Below are 27,326 nucleotides of genomic sequence, written 5' to 3' on the forward strand. Positions count from 1 at the left end.
ACAATGTCGTCGGCTCCATGTTATTCTGGGAAAGGATTACACACAAATCAATTCTTCTGGGGAAGAAAGACACGCATCAACTAGCACACTTTTCACACAAAATGTAGTAGTTGGAAAGCAATACAACACTTTCATCTAATATATAGCAGCTATATGGCCTTTTTTTTCTCTCAATAGGTAAACCTTAAAAATGAAAGATTACATAAAAATAACATGTTCTAGTTGCCAACACAATTATCAGTCTTTACCCACAATCAGGAGTCCAGTCAGGTACCAATCATTGTTGTACCCTCTGTCAACTGACAGGCTGTGAAGGTGTTGTTCTGAGATCTAGATACATAAATGAGTAATAGGCCAACACTTTCAACAGAAGCCTTCAGCATTTAGATACATTATTATTTAAGTTTGGTTGGCATTTCTTCACCTGTAGGACCCAAACCCAAAATACTTTACTTACATTGTTGCCTTTTGTAGTTGAATTAAGATATACAATTCCATACCTGTCTCTGGCTTTTAAAGAGGCCTAGCTATGTTTGATTTCTGCACAACTCCACAAAACATTTTATCTGGGTCTGCACTCAGTTCTGGATTTGGTCTCTAAGGCAACCACCACTTCACAGTATTTAATCCACTGACATTTAGATTTCCCTTACAACTAAGCAGATCAGAGACCAGGGAAAGATAAGAAAGTGGCATTTAACAAATACAAATAAAATATATTTATTTAAGTTCTCTGACTTTGTGCAGTTAACTGCCAGTTACACATGAAAACTATAAAGCTGTAAGCTGTATTGACCAATTGTGTCCTAATGTAGCATGGAAAGCACTTGAAGTTGAATTAAATGTATTGTAGTTGATAAAACAGTAAAGGAAATGATCAATTCTAGAGATCTTAAATCAAATGTATAAAACTGAATTGCCCTCACTGTACAGACACTGCCTTTGGAAGATTTTAACTACTACAATATTATTTTACTCTAAAGATAGGAACTATATCCAATCTCACTGACTCATTATCAACAACTTTTAAATCCAGTCATCTGGTACTTCATTTTAATCTCAGCTGCTTCTGTACTGAGTCTAAAAACTAAAAGCTAAAGTTATATTCCAGGTACTGCTGAATAGTAGATGTACACAAGTTAAGCATCTTAATATTGTTCTTATAAAAAAATTTGAACCAGCAATACATCTGTGCATATATCTAATGTTTGGAAAAATAAACCACTTCCACCTTGTTCATATTTCTGTGTCGGTGGTGATGGCTTGGCGTGTATGAAACTGCTCCTCACACCTCCGCTAAAACTCTCTCTTCCAACTCTTTCCCATTAGACTAATATGAGACCACAACACAAAACCAATATATTACAAGCCGGCAACAAAACAAAAACAAAAAGTGTTTCAATTGAAATTACACACTACTTGTCCACTTTTGACAAGGCAGGAAATCAGAGGAAGTGAACGACAATCAGGGGCTATAATGGGCTAATAACCCTGCTATAGAAGTGCTTGAGGGAGTAATGCTTCCCCTACCTCAGCAAGGCCCTACAGATACAGCCCTGCCCTTCAAATCCACTGTGGTGTACTCAGAAGCATTATAGCTTAAGTGCCCATTTAGGGCTTCTTCCCAAATGTGATATGATCTCCTGGGAGTTGTAATGATGCATCAAAGGAGGGTGGTGTTCACACACTTTAGATCACTGTTAAAGATGGCAGCACTTACAGATGGCCTGCTGTTTAAAAAAATATCAAATAGATAAACAAATAAATAAGAGAAACTGATGGGAAGGTGTTCATCCCTCAGTGCCACCACACAAAACAACCAAAGCCCCGTTCAGGATGTTTTGTGTTTCCACAACACTTCACATGAAAGCACAAGCACTTCCATTTGATACGGCTGTGTTCGTAAGACTTCCAGCACCAGAATGAGACGGAGAAGGGAAACGCACGTCTGGTTGTCAAGCTATCATCCCATTTTCTGTAGGATGTTTATATAAAAAAATCCCTCTAACACAGCCACATTTCCTCATGTTCCACAAGTCATTTCTAAAATGATACATAAAAAACATCCCTTTAACAGTGAAGCAGAGAATACGGAGAACAGAAGCTAAAAACCCCAACTCTGATACACAATTTATCCCAACCAAGACAAAGCTTCCAATTTGTCTGAAGGCTGTACCCATGTAATGATTCCACTATAGCATGGATGTTGGGCAAAATTAGTCAATTAACCTATAGAAAAATACTAAAATAACAAACAGGACTGTGAAGATTATATTAACTCTACTTAATAAGATTATTATTATCAGAAAGGCCATTTATGTATATTTAATTTGAATCACATTGCATCTTTGAGGCACAATTTCACATTTTGCATAGTTCCATCTAGCAAACATATAGACATACCAAACTGACATAAAATAATGAAATAAGATGTTTGAGAAAACACTATGGCACCCCCATCCCCCAAAAAAAACACTCTTAAAGAAGACAAGCATTGCAAACTGCAGTCAAATATTTATTACATTAATAATTAACATCATGATGCATCCACATACAGTGTACACTACTTTATATATATCTAGTACAGTTTGATTTAAAATGTTTTATCTTGCATGGCAATCGCTTCCCAGTGGTGACTGATATGAAAGCTTCACACCAGAGACTTTGTAAGCAGAGAAAGTCTTGTTAATGCACACATTCAAAGCAAGGTAGTGGCTGGAAAAGGTGCACCATCACTCAGTTTTACTGGAGTACCTGTTCCAAGTTGATTTGCTACTGTTTTCAGCTTCTAGCTTAACAGAAAGGGTACATTCTCATAGTTTTCTTTTTCTTTTGAGCTTGTTTGTAAAAGTTCAAGTCTAAAGTCACGAAACATACATAGGAGTGCAGACAGCTGTTACAGGACACATTAAAGTAGCTGACAAAAATGGAAGTCCTCATTTAATTAAGTCTCTTTTTTCAGTTTTAACAATACAGATAAGAAGTGTTTTGAACCCATTCATTAGCACTATATTACATCTGATTTTTTTTAAACAGTGGGATGGGATTACACCTTTCTTACACAGCAAGTGTGATATAAACAATTATATTTGCAATGATGACCCTTTCTTCCATTTCTTTGTCTCTTCCTTCTGCTGAACTTTTATTCTCGTTTTCACATTTTCAATCCTTCCACCCCCCCCTCTCCTGCCTCCTGCTCACTTACAATTTCATCCTGTCATTCCTTCATTGCCTGGTTTCTCATTCTCTCGCTGTGTGTGTGTTTTGGTCTTTCGTTCTCTCGATTCGGTCATTCGTTCTTAGTCATTCGTCCCTTCTCTCTTTTTCTCCCTCATTCTCTCCACAAGCACACAAGGTAGAGAAATCAATTGAAGTGCTTTCAATTAGGGGTCACACGGTGCCAGAAAACAGCCTCCCTGGCTTTTTCAATTACCAGGAGGTACAGTGGCTCACAGGTCAGCATCTTTCACTTCCCAGTCTCCCTGTTACAGACTGACCACCTCTTGGCTATAGCACGCTTCACAGGCAGGACTTATTGGTTCTGAGACAACCAATTTCACCCAACTTAATCACCAACAGCTACCGCAGTGGATGCTTTTGTGTTGGGAAAGAAAAAACAGAAGAAGAAAAAGAAGAAAGCATCTGAAAAAGTGATACATTTACTCGATACAATGAACAACCAAAATATTTCATTTGTTTGTTCTTAAGGAAGACATGAAAAATCCTCATGTTTGCCAATTGGGCATTTTTGTTCTATCATAGGGAAAAAAAAGACCAAATACAAAATTGACAGCTGGTGTTTCTAAATAAGATTATCAGTGTGTCAGCTCATAACAGACAGGTTTACATTTCTGATCACTAACGACACACGATGAATCTGATGAGGGTTTGTACTTTTACCACTTACCTTATTCTTTTCAGTTTTTACTTGTACTGTATTACAAATGACAAACACATTTTCATTAAAACATCTGTAGTTTCAACCACAGCTAAGTACGCAGAGCTGTTTTCATTAGTTTTTTTGGTTCAGCTGAGGCCTTTATAAATTAATTAGTCAGTTGCTAGGCTGAAATAGATATAACTATTTGTTCCAGATGTTTAGAAATTGATGAATTATATGCAAGATTCTGGTTCTCCAAGGAACATAGTTAACCCTGCTCTCAAACCATATCTCAACTCCTTCTCCAACACACTGCTCTCTTTCCATCCTATGAATTTCAATGTGGGGATTGAAAGATTTAATGGCAACTCCTAATTGACTTGAAGTAAACACAGCAGGCCTTTTCTAAGCTTCATCAGTGAGAGATTAATTCATCAGTATACAGACAAGGTAGACACTGCACTTTCCTTTTTCTCCTGTCACGAGTTTTGATGCAAAACAGAAGCTGATCAACAAGGTCTCCCTGTCCGCCTGTACAATATTTTTGTTGTCTAAGCACAGTTTAGTCAAGGCTGCACAAGAGTATGAAGAAATTAAAATGGTTAATTTAACAAATAGCCCAGGAAAGCTCTGCACAACTGTGAAAATATTCATTTTTGCACAAAACCGATCTTGATGCACCTTTCATTTTACATGGGAGTGCTTCAGTGACGTTCTCAGTTTGGCTTGAGCACATTATGCATGAGAAATGACATTACAAAATTAGCAGAAGTACAAAATAAAAAAATAAAAAATAACATCTGAGTGTTAATTCTAGAAGTCACAATAGTTATTTCCATAAAGATGAGCAAAATGTCTGTGGAGAATACTCATACTGCTGGACTGCATAATGGGTCTCGATACCCTGTTCTGAAAGGGTAATTTTAGGTAATGGAGTTCTGTATAAGGGGAAAATCACTAACTACAAAGAAAGGCACAGCTGTAAAGAGGTTAAAATAGTAAATAAAATAAAATATGTAACACTTTTTATTTAAATTATTTTAGTGCAATGTTACTGTACATGACAGCGTAAGACTTCAACCAGCTTTGGGTGGACATTGGAGTTGATTTTGAAGTCAATGCAGGAAGAGTTGCCAGAGGTTTGACTCACAGTGTCCCCCTGAAGTGAGACAAGTCCTGGCTCAACAGACATGTTGATTCACAAAATTAAATTAAAAAATGATTACAAATGTAAGCACCTGGAAACATTCTGTGTAAAGTAAACCTATTTTCTGATTAAAGAAAATCTGGTTTTGTTCTGTAAACTGGAGTTTTAATTCCATGAAAAACTTTGTCGTACACTTGTGTGCGTATCAGGGGACAAATGAAATAATAATTAGGATGATAATGTCCTGCACGCTGCACTCCTCTTGTTTCGGTAGTCCTCTGTGAGATGTGTTTGTTGTGGGGGAATCTACCAGAAAAAGACTATCTTCACACAACCATTGTTTTGATAATGGCTCTATCCAAGATTAATCTGATTAGGACTGTACTTGGGGACTTCTGAATGAGAGTGTTGATGCTGAGGGTCCCTTTATCAGAGAATTGTAAATTAGTAGAAATCTTGCACGAGTTTTGCTATTTCACTTGCAGCTTTTCTGCTTAATTAGGAAGCCCATGACTTGAGGTGCTTTTTCCCCCCTTGTTTCCTTGGTTATTTTTGTCCTATGGGATTTTCTGCTTCGTTTCTATGCTTAAATATAGTTGGGTTTTGATTATTGTTGCTGTTGAACTGCAAGAAGATGGTATAATAAGACTTGGGGAAATCTGATGGCTGAGGAAAGGCAAACTGGTGTGTTGCATGTTTAATGCTTTTTTTTTTCCTTCTTTTTTTAAATAGCGGTGTACACATTTATAGTTGTTTTCTTTTTTCATTCTTCTTTCTACCTTCACAGATCAAAGAATAAAGTTATTGTTTCTGGCTGGCAAAAAACTCTTTCGTCTGTCCACACACTGGGTTGACACACAAAGGGCAACGCAAGGTCAGCTGTCTGGAGCAGGCCTCTTTGGACTGCAAGTGAGAGTGAACCAAGTCCGCCAGTGCCTAAAACACAGAGAAAAGCAACACAAAAAAAAGTGTTGAAAACTCTGCAGTGCGTCTATCACTCAATCTCTCAGTGATGGATCGGCTCCAGATCTCACAAAACGCTGCAAACACTTTTAAATGCATGAATAATATGGATGTTTCTGGGCAAAAGCCCAGCCCCTTGCTCCTAAGCATTATCAATTCAGTGAAAGCAAAACAATAGCCAAATTAAGTTAAAGACTGGGCATTTCAAAGCTGAACAAAATTTGGGTTCAAACACTGTATCAATTAGTGACGGTAGAAATAAACAAGTTTCTTCCCTGAGAGTTATTTTTAAATCACTCCGACAAGTCTGCCAACTCATCTGCTTAGACAACCACGTTGATCCTGCATGGGGCCAGACAACGCTAATGGCGCAACTTTCCCCAAACTCATTTCAAAGCTCTTCCAATTTCCATAAGCGATACTTCAAACAATGGGATTAGTGCTGATGAAGCTTCTCAGTAACATGATTTCCTCCTTAAGAGACCTGGTCATGTTTGTGTTTTTCGGCCTCTAATTCAATGAAGGGGTTTTGTCTGACGTCACTGGCCTCGAGGGGCTTGGCTCAGGTTCGGAGTCAGCTGAAACCCAGAGATTGATTTAGTGGCTTCATAATAAACCTTGCAAGTTGGCTGTTACTTTTTATAACTCGCACACCTTTTAAGCTCACAGGAGAGAATTGGTTTATTGATGACATTTTCCAGGAAACTCTTGTACTGGACAGAGGAAAGCAGCCTTTTCTTAGCCACAGGACACACACAGAAGGGCAGTTACATCCGAGAAGAGAACTTTGATGTAAAGGGATTTGAGGGCTTTAGATGTATCCACTCACAGCACGTTTAACATTTAAGATTTTGTTCAGGAACCAAACTTTACAAACTTGGAGTGTGATGCTGTTAAATTATGTAGGAAGATCATAACCCCATAAAGTATTATCCAACAAATACAATAAATTAAACAAAATCTTCTTCAAACAGCAGACATCAACTTGTTTTTTAACACAAGATATGCCATATGGGTTCTGTATCAAGAAATGTATACCTGTAGTTCATTCCTCCCCCACTAAATTAATACTAGCAGATGTTAATCTACACCAAAGCCAACATTTCAGCCAAACTGGTTTGAATACATTCCTCAAAGCAGTAAAACTATACAAAACAGTAATGATATTAGCTAGTCATTAAAAAAATATGTATTATCCAATATTGTATCCTTGACTTACTGGCAGTACAGTCAAAAATCGTTTTCAATCTGTACATCATTAGTCAAGTTTCCATCAAGCTTTCTTTTCCCGATAAGTCAAATAAGAAAACTTTACAACAGGCTTGATGGAAACAGCAAATGCCGAATGAATTGCCAAAAGTGGGCCAAAAGTTTTAAAGTTCGACAGAGGTGAATTTTTCATACGTCGATGTAGTCAGTTATGTGTCACATGCCAGTATTACATATTTTGTCCATCCAAGTCAGTTGGATGGAAACGCACCTTGGCTTGGAAAATGCACATTTACTTTTTATGCAAACTTAAGAAGTTTCACACAAAACATGTTCGATTAGCGGATAGGAACTTAGCTATTTGATAAAAGTAATAATACTAAAAGGAATAGACTATATAAGCAGTCTTCTTTCGCTAGGAAATTTAGTCTTTGTGTATTTGTTGTACTGCATGTTGACTTTGGTAACAATCTCCGCAGAATCAAGAGCAGAATATTTCATACTTACCAACACATGCACCAAAAATAAAAAAAGATCATGCAGAAGCTGTACAGTTGCTGCTTTAACATACTACGATCTTAAAGCTTTTTATTTTTGTATTTGCAAGTTCCTGCATTTACCTAGTTTGTAAGTGACCTCACTGATCATCACATGAAAGCACTTTGAGACTTGGCTTGTACAATATAACAATGCTCCCCAGTAGGATAACATCTTACTACATTACATGAAGCCATATAAAAGGCAATGAAAACCAGGAACATTAAAGGTTACCCATCAGCAGCCTGCAAGAACTGCAGAGTGGCTGTGTCTGCAGCGCACAGGCAGCTGTGCAGAGGAAAATAACAATCATCTCGCCGTTCATCGCCTGAATACAGCTGTAGGGAGCCCTTTTCTAACACGGGAGCTTGGAGCTTTTTCTTTTTGAGGGGGAGCGTGCATAATATATTTATACCAAATGTCAGCACAAATGACAAGGCAAACAAATTCTCACTCCAGTCCCCCAGGACAAAGAAATTAAAAACTTCTGGAGGCACTGGCACGCTGACTTCGGAAATCAAACATTTAAGATCTGCTGCTGGCTGTATAATGCGTACCTTAAAGAAGAGAGGGTTTCCATTCAGGGACTCTGCTCTCTTGATGTTTTCCACACCGCACTGCAACAGAGAGAGACATGTTATTTGATCTGGTTTTATTTTGTTAAAAAAGAAAGACAAAACGGAAGAGTCGCAAAACAAGTTGTAAAGAAGAGAGTTGCAGCTACAATTCACACTTTTTGTTGGGTGCTCACGTCTTTTCTCTCAATCCACAGAACACCAGAGCTCTGAAGACTGGGGTTATGAGTAGCCATAATATTGCTTTTACACCCACACAGAAAGAACAAAGCCCGTTTCAATGAAAAGAAAACACACCACCAATCCACAAACTATGCATCTCTGATTGGACAATTAAAAATGTACAGTTCAGTTTTTGTTTTTTTTATTTAGCAAGGGAGGTATAAATCAACTGTTTCACTTTATTTATTTGTATATCCTGCTTGGTCGTAGTGTGTTGTGGATTTAATTAGCTGGGTCACTAACTGTTCCACCCAATCAAAACCAGAGGAAAAGGACTGGGGATGGCTTTGCCTGCAGCACTTCACTGCACCAGTGTCAAAAACTTCAGAGAAATGTCCGTTCTTCCTTACGGTCTCCTCTGAGCAGCATTTCCAGAAGAAAGCTTTTACTAGAATAGCAAATCAGCAGGACAACACAGGATCGAAGCCAGAAACATGAACAGATAATGATGCTGCACATCTGATACAATCCACAGCCCGCACGAAATGACGGGAAAACGCAGACAATACCAGCTGCTGCTATATCCAAGAAAGCTTTTTTTTCTTCTTTATACATATATTTAGAGCTTTCCTAGCACAGGAGCCAGAAGAGCCGCTGGCAATTCCCAACATCAGGGATATCACATTTGTAGCACACCTCCAGAAAGACCAATCCCCACAGCTGCAGTACAGAACTGTGCCGCGTTTTTTCTTTCGTCCCGCAAGAGGAAATCGATGTGAGGATGGTGGCCGTGGTGCTGTTTGGCACCACTGAAATGGATTTGTGGTTAGTGTGCTGCCCTTGGGCCGGCAGGTCAGGGGGTCGGCCTCTGGGCAAAGCAGACTCAGTCTAGACACCAATCTGAGAAAAGCGCTCTCCCCCTCAGCACTGGCACCACTCAGGGAGACAAGATAGCATCCTGCTGACCTGTGAAAAATTAATCTCTTTGGAGACATACTGTATCCACTGCCTGCACACACAGATTGCCAATATTTAGTGTACAAGAAATACATAGAAGGTTTGTGTGTGTGTGTGTGTGTTTTCTTTGTTTTGCCTCTTCAAGGGCTTCTCGGAAACTTTTGTTCTGAGCGATCAGACCCCGAAACGCGTAATTGAGCCATTTTACCTGAATGAAACTAAAATCACCCTTCAGATTAGAAAATGCAGCCTTTCATTCAAAATTGAATCCGCATTTAAACGTGGCAAGCAGGTCTTTAATATCAAAGAGCATGGCACAAGATTATGCTTACTATGCTCAGTTCTATACTATTCTGATGACCTTTGGAGCCGGCAGAGGTGGCAGTGCTGTGGACACCAGCCTCAAGATTGAAATAAAGGTAATCTGCATCTGCCATTATATTGGAACACATCACATACTTGCAGCAATTAAATACAAGTCTAACGAAACAATGTATCCTAATCGTTTTAAAGGTACTTCGGAGATTGAGTATTAAATGAATGCCATGTGATTTTCTTTAATGGGAAGCTAAACTGAACGAATCATTTTAAATAGATTACTTTTTTATGGCTCACTGGTGATGACTGCACATCACATAGGATGCCTAATATGGAAGTTCAGATTCACTATTTTATAAGAAGACCTTTCATTTTTTTTTCCACACCTCAGCAAAATGTCCAAAAGGAATATTTTTGTTTGTGTTCAACTCATTATTTCCTGTATTTCCATCGATACCCAAGGTTCTCCACAGAAATGTCCTGTAGGCAGACACGGTTTAAATATTACAAAACAAGAATTAAAAAAAAAAAAAAAAAACTCACGATTCTTTGTGTAGGTCTTTTGTTTTTGTTCTGTGGGTATTTGCTATGGTAGATTGCCGTTTCTACTCTGCAGACTTAAAAGTTGCTTCATCGTTTTCAGTTTGATTATTCATACATTCGTTTTCACTTTCAAAAATGCAAGGCTGCTCATACGCCATACTGTTCATAAATCATTTCCCACCTGATTCAAGCACATACAGCATGGTGTTTTCTGGTTATTCTACCGTCAGGGGCATGTCTGCCCCCCACAGTTGCCACTATTGACTTGATTTCATAAGGCTGCAGCAATCCCAGGTCAGAGCTAGCACACTGTGCGACTCCTATTGAATTCCCTTCTCCCCAGGCCAACAGCCAGACCACCCCCAGTGATCGGGAATATCGAGCGAAAGCAGGATTTGGTCACTGAGCTCAGTGGAGGGCACTCCCGTGTCTCCAGATCACTTCCTGGAATGTGTGGAGGTGACATTTGAAAATGGGACAAGAGGGAGAATAAAAAAAAAGACAAAAAGGCACTCCTCACCTCCTCTCCTAGCACCTGGGAGTATTCGATATCCAGCTCATGCAGGGTCTCAATGTGGTCGCTGGTGAAGGCAATGGGGACCAACAAGATGTTCTTTTTCCCCCTGTGACACAGTCCTTTAATGGTCTCGTCTGTTTGAGGACCTAGCCAAGGCATGGGGCCCACCTTGTATATGGAGGAAAATGGGGAATAGACCTGTAAGAACGCTTCACTTGTGTCCTGCATCAAGCTTTAAAAGAAGCAATTTGTTTTTTTCTCTTGACTTTATTAAGAAGAAAATGAGAATTAACAGGAAATGATTGGCACTTGATACAATGCTGGCAGAAGACCCCTCCATAAATCCACTGAAATAATGATTGTGAACTGCAGGGAGATGACCACTAGGTGGCACCAATTAACTCCTTTCTGCTGGTGTACTGTTTTATCTCCGATCAGAACACAGATATCCATTCAACTGTTGCCTATTCATGTCAAAGCCACATGTGATCTGTCTATATGAAAAGGATATATTGTGTCATATTAACACAGAGAGAGACTACACATACACAGCATTATTTAGCTAAGAAAATGCTGGTGTGCATTTGGTATTTGTTGTCTGTCATTATTAAATCATAGCAGAAACGGAGTTAAATGCAATATGTTCCTGATTACATTTGGAGGCAATTATATATACACATAAGCATATATACAAGGCAAATGATTGTTATATTTCTTGCAAACAAGGTATCAAGCTCAGATCAACTTTTGTTTTTTTAACCTTAAAACTGTTACACTCGAGGTATTTATGATACATTTACATTTTCAGCTTTGAGCAAACAATACAACCGTGCAATAATGTATTAGTTAATCTTTAATTTTCATCATTCGCAACAGTGAGCATTTATTCATTTTGTTCTACAGAGCCTTTTGGTATCAAGACTATTTCTTACTGGAATTAAACAGCACTAATAATCTAGGCACATATGCAATGCTACATTTACACATTGCTCTATTTTAGGGCAACTTTAACATTTCCGTCCTGTTCCAAACTGTCCCGGTCACTATAAAGGCTTATGGTCACCCTAGTGTTTTAACCAGTTGATGCAGGACTCTTGTGTAGAGTCGGACCCATTGCAGAATTTTCTAACAGTCTGCTCTGTATGGATGGCATTGTTATTTGGTCCAAGCGAACAATTAGGATGCTTGGTATGACAAAGTACATCAGAGGATTGGATTAAAGACCTTTGGTTTATTGCTCTGTTAAGAGCCATGCAGTGAGAAAGCGGCAGTGTTATTTTGTGTAATTATTGTAACATTTCTCTTACACTAAAATAAAAGTATATGCTAATGAAGGCCTGCACCTTTGCAGAGAGGAACACAGGTGCTTAATTACAGAGTAGATCACAGAGGTCAGATTGATCAGCTGTTGACTATTCCTTCCACCATCCAGAATGAGTGAACAGCTGATCAACATCATCAATCCAGACCCCCGACACTGTATTACTGATGATCATTTAGTCATGCTCCAGCACAGGATGAGAAGGAAATAGTAGTTTGCAGTAGCAAAGTTAGTGTTACTAGTTAATATCACGGCACTCCACACTTTCCAACTGGGAAACCGATCCCTAATGCTCTGCCTGGTGGTGTTACCTTAGACTGCCACACCAAGCGGTAGGGATTACAGTGCTTCAGCCTCTCCATGACCCTCTGTACCGTTGCGCCCACTTCCTGCGGGTAGGGGTCCCCCCGATTTACCACCTGCAGAGACAGACCCTGATAATGTCAGACATTGTCTGCCAACACAGAACACTCCTGTAGCCTGTGGCTTCAAAAAAACACAAAACAACTGCAACCTGTTAAAAACAGCAAAGTTTAACAAGAAAAAGAACAGACACTTAGAAGTGAGAAATACAGTCCAAGAAATGTTTGGACTTGTCTGGTGACTAAAAGGAGTTCTCATTCTGAAACAGAAACCTTTCATAATTTATGATTATAATGCAAAACAAAAGTGAAACAATATGTATACATAATAATTAGGCATGTACAAATCATACACCAATGGGGTATTGAGAAAACAAGTATTTCTTCAAGGGAAAAGTGGTAGACAATAATATGAAAGTTAAGTGAACAGAACACTTGGGAAAATGGGTCTAAATGTTCCTAATGAAAAGCTTCCATAGGCATAGGGCCTTAGACACCCACTATATCACTGAAAGCACTCTGAATTTGTAAACTATGCTTCTTGGGGTTCATCGTACTCACAGACATTGGCAGTGAATGTGCAGAGAAGAGAATGACTACATCGTCCCTCTTCTCCACAGGGAATTTTTCCAGTTCCTTTAGGATATGTTCTGCAAAACACTGAGAAGAAAAAATGCATGTTACAGCCACAAACTTTATCAGCAGTGGAAACAAAAAAGCCAAATTTGCCAAATGGACATAATGATTTCAGTTGTCAGTGGCATAGTATAAATTCATGGCTGAAAACTTTTGCACCTTCACATTGATGTGTTTGTCCTCCTGGCAAATTGGTACTGTGGCTGCTGTCTTAAATTACTGCAAAAAATATCTTTCACCAGAATGTTTCACCACAATGAGTTACAAGATGGATGAGTTGCAAGGGCCCATATATCTACCAACAAAATAGTTCACCCTGCATCAAATTCAGAAGGCAAACAAAGACAAGGCCTATTGAGAATCCTGACCTCAGTCTCCCACAGAGCTGCTATATTGTAATTTGAAGAGAAACAGTATGAGACCTCAGAATAATCCATCCATCCATCCAATTTTATGAAACCACAAGCCAGGAATACACACAGGACGGGATGCCAGGACATCGCTGGGCAACACACACACACACACACAGGGCAATTTAGAGAGACCAATCAACCTAGCTCGCATGTCTGTGGATGGTGGGAGGAAACCGGAGTGCCTGGAGGAAACCCACACGGACACTGGAAGAACATGCAAACTCCACACAGACAGGCCCACCGAGCCGGAACTGGAACCCGGGACCCTGGAGCTGTGAGGCAGCAGCGCTAACCACCGTGCCACCGTGCTACCACAGAATAATCTCACTTCTGAAATAGTTATTTTATAGACATGGCACAGTATACATCAAAACATGAGGAAAAATCTGCCTTCAAGGGCTCCAGTATTCATTAAAGCCAAGTGTATGGCTACATTTTATTAAATACATTGTGAATATCTTTATTTGATCTGTTGTCACATAAAACAAATATGTATATCTATATATATAGATATACATACATATATAGGTGTGTATACATATATGATACATCTGATATGATGACTATGTTTCCTTTAATCTATTTTAAATAACAGTATAAAAGGGTGAACTCTCTAGGACCTGCTGTTAGTCAGCAGAAAACAAATGCTGTTTGATTTCAGCCAGTCCAGATTATTCATGTACTCGGCTGGGTATAAATAACCGTCTCCTACATGTCATTGAAAATACGTCATCTTAGTTCTTCATTTGCTGTGACTATAGTTACAGGTCCTTGCATAATTGTCTCCTTCGACCCAACACTTTCTAAAATTACCCTGCGCCCCTGGGACAGGAAAAATAGCCAGATCATCTTTAGAGAATTAACTTTGTTCTGCTACTTGGAAAAACAAAGTAAGAGAAACTGCAGAACATCATTGTTCTGGAGAGCAATTGATAAAATGTGTGTTCTATGCAATAATATAAAAAGTAGGAGTTTTTTTTTTTAAATGCATATTCAATTATTAAAGATGGAGAGCATCACTGAATTAAATGTTATTTGATAGTGTTTCTTCCTTGCGAAAGACAACAGCCTATGTCATGCCACTTGATTATATCATACTGTGAACCCCCTAATGAAGAAATACCAGCCCTCCCACACCTGCAATAGACAGGTAAGCCTATTCAATACACCCGATTTTACAAAACTAGTGAGGGTTCAATAACACCAGGACATGCACTCAGAAAAAGCATGTACAAATCGAGGCCATGTCTTGTAAGATCAATCCCCAAGTTCACTGAAAGGTATGAAACACAGACACGCTTAACAAAAATGTCCTCCAAAAAATGCCTCGACAAGGGCTGAGCTCCCGACAATGTGAATGTCAGCTGTCAGGGTAAGTGTAAGGCCAATTTTATTTCCTTAGAGCTGAAAAACAGCAGAGAAACAGACTTTTTTGTATTTTAATGACAACTTTCAAGGCTCTAGATAGATTAATGATTGTATCAGACTTCTTTCTCTTCATCAGCAAAAGAAGCACTGCTGTGTATCCAGGCTCCAGAGTCCCACCTTCCCTCACATAAGCATCACCATCTCCAAGGGCAACTCAATTATGGGGTGATGCTGGTAATAGCTGAATAATACATAACCGTGGTGCTTCATAACCTTGTGATTAAGGCTAATTTTAGCACAGAGTTTTAACTCAGAATGCCAAGGCTCATTTTCAAATGGAAAAAAGTATATTCCACTTGTGAAATAATTTCAGTATTGCAGTAGCCATTTCTATATACACTTTTGTTCTTCAATAAAAACAGATTTTGGAATGAAAGCGAATGTACTATAGGTCCACCAAATGAATAAGCTTGTATTTGCTGAACATTAATATTGGTTATATCATTCAATTCAGTGAATTTGAAGTGGGCTTTCCACTTACTACACTACACTGCAACAGGTCATTTTGTATTGCATCTTATTTTCCCTTTGTACTGCAAGCTCAAGAAAACATAGCTGACTCTGAAGAGAAACATAATCTCAGTCTGTTAGTCCACAGCCTTCTTCACTCTCCTATGACATTAAAGTTTCACTCTTACCCAGAAAAACTACTCCCTGGTGAATGCAACAGGTGTTTAAGTGCCACGTGTTAGATATATTTAAGCTTCCATGACTACCGTTTGTCCTCTTAGCAAAAGCCTTGGAATTAAATTTTTCGGCCAATATCTACTTTATTACAAGCGAATGACAAGAGACCATTTCATTGTAAGACAATAAAAGTTCCCCACAGAAAAAGGCACCTTCTTCTCATCACCTCAACAGCTGCAGGACACCTCTGCGGGGGCTGGGGCCGGCATCATTATGTAAAATTATGTTCTTCGAGATTAAATTGTCTTAATTGGAAACTAATTTAACCTCATGAGCTACAAACGAGAGATCATTTTTGGATGTACTTAAGCTTCAGAACAGGTTAAGTGGGACGCATCTGTTGCTACCAAAGTGGGATTGACCTGTCCCCCCCCACATGCTTACCTCTATGAGGAGAGGGTGAGTGGGCCACCTGTCAATGACACTCCAGCTCATCTTTGACTTTCCTCCTCTGCTGCTATAGTACCGGTAGATTGCGTTCAGACTGCTGCCTGTTCAGCAAAGAAACACAGAAAACATGACGTAGTACCATAATAAAGAAAACATCAAGAATACCGTAACTACCAGTATAGATTATGCAACACTAAAAAGAGGTCGTCATTATTTCAATACACAAACGTGATTATTCAGCAATGGAACCGGCAATTTCTTGGCAGATTTAGGTTCAAATGAAATTGTAAATACTTTCCACAAGGTGAAACCTTCTTATCAGAGCATCCAATTTACACCAAACTCGAGCGTTTGTGATCTTCTCTCCCTTTGAAGGTGGCAAGTGTAACAAGTGGATGAAAAGATCACTAACTAGCAGCTTGACTGAGGGAGACGCAAGGCAATTGGCAGGGTGAGATTACAAGTCTCATCATGATATACAGGAGAGAATGCAATCTTTAAAGAATTTGAAGAGCAGAAGCAAATGTATTTGGAGATAAACCAGCAAAATGTACCTTTCTGCAGACAGCAGCTCATCACGTGAGCATGACAGCACTCTTTCAGTGCATTGACATGAGGGTACAGATTGCCAAGGGAAGATATAGGTGTGTCAAGGGTTAAAAAACACCCCCTGTCTGTTACAAGACTATAGAAACAGACAGGCAACATTAAGAGCCCTCCCCCTCCCATCAGAGTTAGCAAGTATATGGGGTGAAAGGACAGTATGGGTTGGGAGCAAAATATCTTTCTATCACTGGACACCTCCTTAAACACCTGGAAGTGTACTAGGAGGCACAGCTATACACTGTACAGATAGATATAGTCAAGATATATAGCTTGTTCAAATTTCAGTTTGGTCAATCCTTTTTAGAAATGGGTTGGATTTGTATAAGTTTAATGCAATTACAGGCTTGTGTGACACATCAGCAAAGCTACATGGGATTTTGTTCACTAAAAACCTGTCAGGTTTCAGGAGTTCACACTTTGAATTGGCAAGGCACACTGTGCAGTGTTACATTTTGCTTTTCAATGCACTTTCATCAGTTCTTCAACCACCACCCCCTGAAGTCCAAACTTCTTGTAGCTGACAGAAATCTGCTTATCTGTATTGTTCATCTGTAGCCTATTTTACATTTCTGCACATTTAGAGACTGAACAGTTTTATTTATGAATATATTTACTAGTCTGCTATATTGAATGCACTTAAAAACAATGTTGAAAATAGGAGTATGAATTATTTGTTTTCACGTTTGGCACAACAAGGTACGCACTCCAGTCGTTGCCTAGCTACCGAACACAATACGGATCCGGTCACATTAGTCTCTTTCCCGCTCCGCTCATTGGCACTTGCATACTGATGACTGGGAGGGTGATGGGGAGCAGTTCTTTAAGTAACTTTCCCTCGCTTTGACATAGCCAAATCTAACAAATCCCAGAACCCCCTCTGTATCATCAGACACAACCCAGGAAAACCAAGTCTTATTTTTATTTTTTCAATGACACACCTAATAATTACAATGGGAGAAAGAAAAACTGCACTAGCCAAAATCCTTAGGAAAGTATACTTATTTAAATTTAATTTAACAACTTTGGCTGCAACTTTATATACGTTAACACACATTAATAATGTTTAAGCTTGACGTTTCCCTGTGTAATATTGGATGTAATAGAATAAAAGCATCAGACTTAAAAATATACTTGCTGCAAAAAGTTCATCATAGTTTCTTTAAAAATAACTTTTGTCTTTAGAAGAAAGTAAAACATTTTGTGCCAGGCACCAAGGCTTTTATCACTCCTATTTCTATAAGAACATTATTATCTTCACCGCAAATCATGCTCTTCTTCTTCATTATTATTAATCATAAAAATGTATTATTAAATTATCTTGGATAATGAAAATTATAAAACCAACACTCTAGCCACAACTGTCATTTTAAACACCTGGCTGAAACGAGAAGCTCCTTATGAATTAAAATTACTGTTTTGCATTTTCATCTACATTACCAAAGCCCTGAAAACATCATTTCCAGGTTAAAGATCTGTATTGAAAAAGTATTTTAAATAGTCATTTGCTGAGATGCAAATAGTTTTTTCTGACGTTTCAAATAATTTTATAATACAGTTGCTGATTTGCTTCTGTTCGGTTTTCTGCATAATGTGAAGTATTTCGATGATACATATATAAATATAAATTGCATTTTTCTGTATACAATATATGTATTTGTAAGGACTAGAAAAGCCTTATTCCTTATTTTGTGTAATAATACAATTCTTCCACATGGGTGACCTTAGTAGACTGAACCTACTGCCCAAACCATGAGTCAAACCATGAGTTACATAAGGCTTTGATTATCTTGAGAAGTTATTCTGTCTCACAGGGGAGAATCTAGTTAAACTGAGGCAATTTAAATCTGCTTACACAATACTGTCCTTTTAGTAATCAGCTTTACAGAAAATTAAATTAAATTAAATGAATATGATACTATTCTTTGGATGTAACTGTGCCAGTCTGAGGTTTACCTGTGGTAGAGCAGCTATACTGAGGGTACTGAGTGAAAGCTATTGCTCTCTCTACTCCATCCTTCTCCATCTCTTCAATGGCTTCTTCGGTCAGTGGATGGACGTACCGGAACCCAATGTAAAACTTATGAGGGGCTTCATAGGAAAAAGAAACAAAATGGAAAAAAATGAATTACAGACACAGAAATAGGAGCACAAAGATATAAGGCACTGTCTTAAAGTGGAGATTAGAAGAGAATCATACCAAAGGATGGGGATTAATTTAATTCACAGCCATCCAGTCTTACCATTTAAATGCACTTGTGTAATGTTGTGATACAGTATTGTAAAGTGAGGATTTTACGTAAATGATCTTGGATTAAGGCATATCCCTAATTGATTGACTGATTGATCGATTGATTAGAGAAGAAAAACACATTCAGCAACAACCAGGGTGAATCGTGCTAACAATCTTCCTTCACAGAGATCTGTTACTGGGAGGGCTAGAGCTTTAAAACAACAGCAACAAAAAACTCTGTATGAGAAGGTCAGCAATGCAGCAGCTGTTTCAGCATCTTCTTATGCAGAGTGATGATAAAGAGGCCTTGTCTGGGTTTATCAAGGGAGAAGCATGACCCAGCCCGCACTGGAGCCAAAGAACACCAGGCTGCTCGTGGTATCTAATCAGCAACAGACACCTGACCCTCGACACCCAGCCTTGGACTATCAGAGCAGGGCAGAAGCCGAGGTCTAACCGACACCTCGTGAACAAAGGCAGACTAACATCCTCATAACTCTATTAGCTTTGCATTAGTCGTTTAAGAAGAACAAATGAAAAGATTAATATGGCATGACTACAATTCAAATGTTTTACTCTTAGAATTTCAACTAATTGACAAAAACAGAAATAATAAGATTAAAATGGCCAGGAATCTATTTTCTTTATATTTGTAATGGTAATAGTGATGTCTAGCATTACTGGAAATAAATAGGTAAGAGCTTAAAATGTGGGGCTATTCATATTATTAAACTCCTTTTGCATACCATACATTATTATTATTATTATTATTATTACTGATATATTTGACATCAGTTTTCACTCAAATATAGTAGTATAAGATACATTTTGTAGTCATTTTATTTAACCATTGGTCTTTGGTGGTTCTTTCTTAGTGTGTATATTCTCTTCCTGTTTGCAAAAGGAGAGCATCACATAATTGTACTGCCAAAACAGTGCACTCTTAAAGAGCATCATGATATTTCTTTTTTTCCACTGATAGATCCATAAACTATGTCAAATATCCCCTCCCTGATGATATCCCCACTTCAGCAAAAACAATCAATACGTTCTAGGGACAGAGATGAGTTCCAAAGATAGGCTCTGCCTTAAACAGATGTCAGCCGATGATTGTGGCCACTTTGCCTGGGCTGTTGGTGACTTCACAGGGTGACTTTTCACACAGAGCATTTGTGGCACTGCGAGAAAAGCCAGACCCATTCTATCAGCCTTTCACAGCCAACCCAAGACTCAGAGTTGATCCCCTGCCAAGGTCACAATGTTATCAGCATGAAGCCAAGAGAAAATTCACTTTCTATATGACTGATCCTCAGCACTACAAATAAAAGCAGAAGAGGAAGAAGAAAACTGAATATCTGTTGTGTGTTTTTTCATTTCTAATGTATACCTACAGATCCCTAAAAACAGTGGATGATTACTGCATTCATTTAGCTTCAAACAATTGGGAGCAGTAATGCTGCGAGGCTTGGCTTTAGATAAGTGTTGAGAGAGAGATGGGCAAGTACAGCTGATGCTGTAGTTTCACAGAATGAGTTTGACCCAGGGTCTGTCTTTCCACTTTATCTATTCTTTCGCAGTGGGAGTGTGAAAATCCCCAAGTGCTTATTTTTCTTTTATTTTGCCCACATCAAGCAGTCAGGTTAACAGCAGTCATTTCTGAATAAAACTGCTGTTTAGAGCTGTAAGAAAATGTGTTAAGTCTGTTGACTGAAAAGTTCAGCCGCCTGCAAAAGGCTCTGTGAAATTCGCAATAACCCTAACCTCTCTAGGAGATCGAGGTGTGAAAAGTCACCATCACTATCACTATTACCACAGCAACGTTTTTAAAAGCAGTTAAATAAATCAAAACACCACATTCAGTAAAAATGAATGTACAAACAACCACACTTAACTCAAAAAGAAGCCTTGGAAAAACAGGATGTATACACTATTCTCTAATTGATTCACAATCTTCATGGTTTTATCTGCAGACAGAGAATGGGAAACTACCAAAGACAGTAACCTTCCTATTACCATTCAGATTATTTTGCAAGGGCCTTTTGCTATAATATCAGTTCTTAAATGGTGTTGCAAGGGCAGATGTTTTAAAGCTGTACAATTATGTAGCATTCATTTCAACTGAAGAAACTAAAATAAAAGAGAGACAGTTGTTGTCCCAGGCACACCAATGTGCACAGTTGTACTGTTTGTAATTAAATCACACTAGATTATTTATACATTACACCATGTTGCATCCCATTGGAAAGTATTGAGGTGTCAGGCAGTTAGGAAAGGAATATATAACTACCACTGTCATGCTTCGTTTCATACGCAAGGAACCGGATGAGCAAAAACCTTTACGTGCGTGCTTGGGCATATACTTCAGCAGCTAGGAAGGGCAGTGCTACCATTTTAGTTTTGTTTTTGGGGTCACTCTGTCCAGTACCGATTTAAGAGTCATCTCACCTGTCTCTGGAGAAATCTCATCCAGCAGTTTGACCATGCCTTCCCCCTGCAGAGTGGTCCACATCCTTATAGGAGAACCACCACCAATTCTGCTGTACTGCTCCTGAATCTTTGGTGTGCGTCTCTTGGCAATGAACGGGGCAAGTTTACTGTTAGTTGCAAGAAACAAAAATAAGAAAAAGGCCTGGTTTAATCTTGGAAGAAGTAATACAATCGATGTGATGTGTGATATAATTCTATGAGGGGAAGTCGTTTATAACACCCATCTCTGACAGAACATGTTACACACATTTTTTGGAAGTGAGAAATGCTTTGCTCAACGTATTGCAGGGTGTGTAGTATTTTACAAAGCTTTCCCCTAATATGCATTAACATCAGCAAACAAAACAGACTGATAACTTCTGCAGTCGCCTTACTTTTGTACTGGAAGCGTCATCAAATCCCTATCCATGAAAAGCCGAAACAGAAAATCATGGACATCATCTAGTTTCTCGGGCCCCCCCATGTTGAGCATCAGAATTCCAGTTTTGGGATTCCTGTTGAAGTTGAAATCACATGACAAAATTAAACCATGGCATCATACAACGCTGAAAGAGGCACTGGGAGGAAGGCAAACACAAGTGATTGAATTGTATTCACTATAGAGACTTAATAGTAAGATTTACTATAAAGAGAAGACTGAATAAGAAGAATAAGATGTATTAAAGAAAGAACTTAACTAGATAAAATCTGTGAAAGCCTGCCCTTCACTGGTGGAGGTGTGCAAAAAATACCACAGTTCCTGGAAAACACCTCTCTGAATTCTTCAATTTCCAAATATCCCCTTTCACTGGTACTATCAAAATGTCTCAAATCCCACGGCTAGAATACAATTTATATATCATGCGTAATAAGGAACATAGACAGAGGGACCATAAACTGAACAAGTCTTTTTCTTTTCAGACATGTAGACATGTAGCGCCAAGGGGACGTGCAAATTAAATGTCAGCCCAACTCTTGCCTTCAAACCATGAACAGGAGGTGTATAAATAGATTGGTGCTTAAGAGGATCATGGGAGTGAAGATGAACACAGCAGAAGCTGGTGGTTCTTCACTGGCTCTTCAAAACCAGCTGAGCTAGAGAGACTTTAAACAACCCTCCCTACACAGTAATGTACTAGTCCAGAGGAACACAATTGGAGCACTTCTCTTCTGGGAGCGATGATACACTTAAAGCAGTGGCACAGTGGTCTCAATATAAAATGTAGGACACCTTTCAGTTATTCCCTAGCCTTTTCTTGTGATGCGTAATAAAGAAGCAAGTGTAATGGATGATCACCAGCCTGATAAGAATAAATCCCTATTCCCAACACATAAAAAGGGCTTTGGTGGCAATAGCAATAGCTTGCAATGAAAATACAAATTCAGCTTCATTTTGGGCACAATTTGGATGCAAATTCAAATGATAGGCAGGCAGAAAATGTCCATTCACACCAAAAGAGCAATGTCATTAAACCCTGAGTTTATGCCAAGCCATATTTACATACAGCTGCATCAAGTTGGTAGGCTTGAATTCAATGGAATAACACAGGACACAATCTTTGACAGTATATTTCTATAAAAAGACTATAAATACAGTTAATTATTAAACCATCCTCCATGAGATCACCCAGTGTGGATCAAGGACAAATATATTTTATTCAGGTACAGGCACCAATGTTTGCAGGAAGCTGGTGTCAAGCAATACAACTGGTTTCCTTAGTCTTCTGTATTTGCTAGCAATGGCTGCATTTACATACTGGTACAAAGCAGAGGTAGTGTAATTACTTATTGGATAGTTGGAGTGCTTTGATTAATACTGTATTAATTTAGCCTTTCCTGGTAATGATTTTAATGTTTTGTTGTGTTGATATTTGTTTGTTTTGTAAATAAACCAGCACTCTTTAAAGCCACCTTAAATAAGTCATGACAGTACCTCTACAGTAAAATCCTACAAAGCCAAAAGTAGCAATTTGTGCACAACTCGCAAAGGAACCAACTTTGAATCGTTTTAATTTACAATCCCTCTAATTCTAAAACAGATAATAAAGATTGCCATTCCAGTTTTTAATGTTTATCTTTGTTTTCAACCATGATCTGCACTTTGTCTTCATTACATCTGTCAGGAAATCAAAGTAAAACCAACAGCTCGATTACTCCAACAAACTACTTCAGCAATAAATCAGCTTTGGCCAGACTTGGTATCCAATGCCTTTGCAATGTTCTTCAAACACTTTTAAGACTGTTTTCACACCTATTCATTAAAGTGACCGCTTCTAACCACAACCCTGCCAATCCAATCCAAATAAAATGAACCTATTCCTGAACTTCTCCACCTGCGGATGTGACAGTTCTGAAGTAGCTGAGACGATCATGAGCAGGTTCATCTGAATTGAGAGTAAGGGAGGGTGTTTCGTAGAGGAATGATAAGAAATTCTCGATGTGAAGAAATGTTGGAAAGCACTTAAAAACATCTGAAGGGCTTTGAAAATACATTGGACCCATAGTCTCACGTCAGCATTGAAACACCTCCATTACAGTTTCAATGTGCACAAACCTTGAATCCTTATATAGCCTGCTTTTAAGACTGCAGCATTTGATATGATATACTGTGGAGGTATAGGCACCCGTGGACAAGTAAGTCCCCACACAAAATGTGTATCATTAGGCATTCAAGTTATACAATTCAGAGTCCCCATTTCAAACACACCTGTTTTCCTGAGCCTGCGGAGATAGTTTCATTGCTGCGGCGGCAGAGGCAGTCGACTGCCATCTGTACTGCTTACTGGCACACAAACTCCTGCCACTGTTGCATCTGACATCTGGAAAGAAAGAGGGTACATTGAACTCTCTTTCCAAAAATGTCTTTCTCCATGTTGCAAATCTGATCTGTAAAACTATTGTGTCTCCATATTTTTAAGCTGCTACATATGTCAATTACCTTTTAAACCTCTCAAGGATGTCTATCAAACACAAGGTCTTGGGCATAATGAGGACATGTATGTTGTAATGCCCCAAACACATCTAACAAAGCAGAAAGTTTGGCTCTAGCAATATGTTCATTCTGGTCTTAACAAGGGAGTCCCACAGCTTTGCAATGAAAATACGGTATGTGTCACAGTAAGCACTGCCATTTAAAGTGTCTTTAAAGTGAACCCACTGTAATTTGGAAAAATAACGATGTATATATTACTGGGAAATTCGGCATGCATTGAATTGTATGCGAGTACTCATATATATCTTACATATTGTGCTGAAAAATACATTATGGTTGCTTTAGACGTCCGATATAAAGCACATATTTCGCCAACCAAACTGTGTGTTTCTCCTCGATACGGTATAGCGGTCGCGTGTAGCGCAGATGTCCGCAGATGTGCACAGATCTGCAGAATTCCACCGATCCCATTGGTGGAGCAGCGCAGACCCACGCAGATCTGCGCTACACGAACGCGACGCGCTTCCTGGTTTTCTCCTCGTGTGCCGCAGGCGCAGACGCAGAACTGGCTAGTTATGCAAGCAGCACAATACGTTGTATAACTTCAATGGCAAGTTTATACAAGGATATGCAGTACGATGAAAGGCCATCACAGCTTCGATACCTTTGTTTTTGTGTTGGTATATTCTTCAACATAACGCAAATTACAAATTATTCAGCTTGGCGGTTTTGATGCAATACATGTATATTATTACATTTGAATAGCAACATCATATTTCATTCACAGTACATTATTAAAACGATCCTCAGGTATGTTATCTTGTGCAGATCGCTTATATCACAGCATCTACATTGAACAAACACACACACACACACACACACACACACACACACACACATACATGCAGTTTTAATTAAAACACGCCCATCTGTTACGAAAAACGGCCATGTGTAGTTATTTTTTAAACATGACAGCAAACTTTGAAACGTATCGTGTTTACCCAGACTTGCTGTTTGACTTACGAAACGCAAAATTAAACCATTATACCGAAAACGGAATTTATTTGTTTTTTGATCAGACAGCTAGGTGCTAAGATAACTTATTTCTTGCTACGAAGCGTGCGATGCTGTATTGCGTGATATGGGGGACAATACATCTGTTATATCACTGAAATGTATCATTACGTGAATCAAACATACATGCAATGCACTTTATAAATATGAACACGCTGCTGTTAAAACAAAAGCAGTAAACATCATTATGCAACTCAAGACACAGCATTTCAGTGGCTATAATTATTTTCAGTGAACATCACAACACAACAATATTTAGCTACGATCTTATGTTGTCCGAAAAAACATGTTAGTAGCAGAAACACGTATATTTTAAAAGTATTCTGATCACGTTATTTCCATTATAAAACTTACATTGGAATAATAGTCGACTTGCACTTCCCAAGACTGCCATGTTGTGTTTTATTAAATGCGTCCCTCCTTGTTCAACCCACTGCAGGAATTTAGTTCCTCTTTAGCTGGTTGTCGTTGTATATCTGTTCTGTAAATGTCTGCTGAGGTCCTAAATTCAGTATTAATTATGCTTCTCAGACAGTGTCACACCAGCTCTCTAGTAACACTGACAGAAGTACACATTATGGGTGGGCAGGATCAATTGAATGAAACGCCCCACCCCCCGCACGTTTGTATGAGATCTGAAGGTGACATTAGGTTGCAGGCAGCAACACCTCTGACTTGTCATAGACAGGCACACTGCATCACATTAACTCAGATATTTATCAGCCCACATCATTATTTACACTTTTGTTTCCCTTTCTAATGTTTGCAGTACATTACATTACATGCCAGTGTTTGTGTGTGTTTGTTGTAATTGTGATGATGATGACTACTACTAGTTTCTGTTCTTCTCTTTGATACTACTACTACTACTACTACTACTACTACTACTAATAATAATAATAATAATAATAATAATAATCAGCCAACAGCGGTGACAAACACAGATTCCTAGACAAATACTCAGAACTTGTTACATGAATGTAAATAACAATATACAGATAAACCACTTATGACAAAACAGTTTAGCAGTGAACTAGACAAATGTCCACCACCATATTGCTCAATACAAATATTTTGGGGGAGGGGGTAAATTACCAGTCCTAGAAATTTCAGCTGCATGTTTCTTGAAGGCAGTCAGTTTCAAGCTTTATAACTCAGTAGTCATAAAATAATCTGTAATACTCCCTACAACAGCATCCACTTATCAATACCCAAATAAGCATCAATGGCAAACTCCTACCAACTCCTCGATGACAGATCCACAATGTTCTTAGGAGATGCTTACAATGCTTAAGATATATTAAACATAATCATATTTCAAAAGCAACCAAATGAATATGCCAGAGCAGAATGTATGATATTTTAGTTTGGACTAAAGGACCTCGTCCCAAATACACTTACTGTAGTTCTTTATTACGTGCTGAGGACATGTGACTGTGGCAACTTGTATGCATCACATTCCCCTCAAATGAAGGATGCATTAGGAATCATTCAATTAACTATTCATGTCAATAGTCTTCACAGTTGATTCTAAGAAAAAATAGATCATATTTTCTTTCCCATATTTACTCACAAAATATAACATATTTTGAAAAGAAAGCTATTACAGTACATGTAATGGTAGGTACCATGAAAGGGCAGCACTTTTGATGAAAAAATCTGGTGAAGAAATAATGTATTCTGAAAGATGAAATAAATAAATAAACTGAGTATATAATACTGCCTAAAATATGGTGAGTGTATCATTAAAATAAAGTAAGTCTTAAATATAATAAAAAGCACACCATGTATTAATTTCCACTTTAGCAGTACTAAATATATCTATAAACCTATATGGTAGTATTGCTGGATGGTTTACAACACATGGACAACATTTTGATTCAGAAAACTTAAAAAAAAAAATTAAACAGGATTTAGCAACAGTTTACAGTTTTTTGTCAAGCCAGTCTTAGTTAATTAAATATTAGTGTTAA

General features: G+C 38.4%; 1 protein-coding gene across 1 annotated transcript; it reads right to left on the reverse strand.

The window, feature by feature from the left end:
• Positions 1-2,494: 2,494 nt before the first annotated feature.
• Positions 2,495-25,951, reverse strand: fech (ferrochelatase). Its single transcript, XM_066710930.1, has 11 exons — positions 25,708-25,951; positions 24,055-24,166; positions 21,743-21,862; positions 21,327-21,475; positions 18,605-18,739; positions 16,040-16,146; positions 13,053-13,151; positions 12,441-12,548; positions 10,812-10,976; positions 8,294-8,353; positions 2,495-5,963 (listed from the first exon to the last, which is right to left on the reverse strand). Exons 1-11 carry the CDS (start codon positions 25,745-25,747, stop codon positions 5,829-5,831), a joined length of 1,230 nt encoding a protein of 409 aa, XP_066567027.1. The 5' UTR covers positions 25,748-25,951; the 3' UTR covers positions 2,495-5,828.
• Positions 25,952-27,326: the final 1,375 nt, after the last annotated feature.

Source organism: Amia ocellicauda, chromosome 8, assembly GCF_036373705.1.
Source record: "Amia ocellicauda isolate fAmiCal2 chromosome 8, fAmiCal2.hap1, whole genome shotgun sequence".
NCBI lineage: Eukaryota > Metazoa > Chordata > Actinopteri > Amiiformes > Amiidae > Amia > Amia ocellicauda.

Bases quoted from the DNA above. Each gene is read 5' to 3' on its own strand.
- fech (XM_066710930.1), bottom strand. From the start codon at position 25,747: ATGGCAGTCTTGGGAAGTGCAAGTCGACTATTATTCCAAT. The intron at 21,863-24,054 runs GTGTGTTTGAAA...CAACTTCAACAG, and splicing joins CCGCAGGCTCAGGAAAACAG to GAATCCCAAAACTGGAATTC. The intron at 18,740-21,326 runs GTGAGATGACTC...TTTCCTATGAAG, and splicing joins TGAGATTTCTCCAGAGACAG to CCCCTCATAAGTTTTACATT.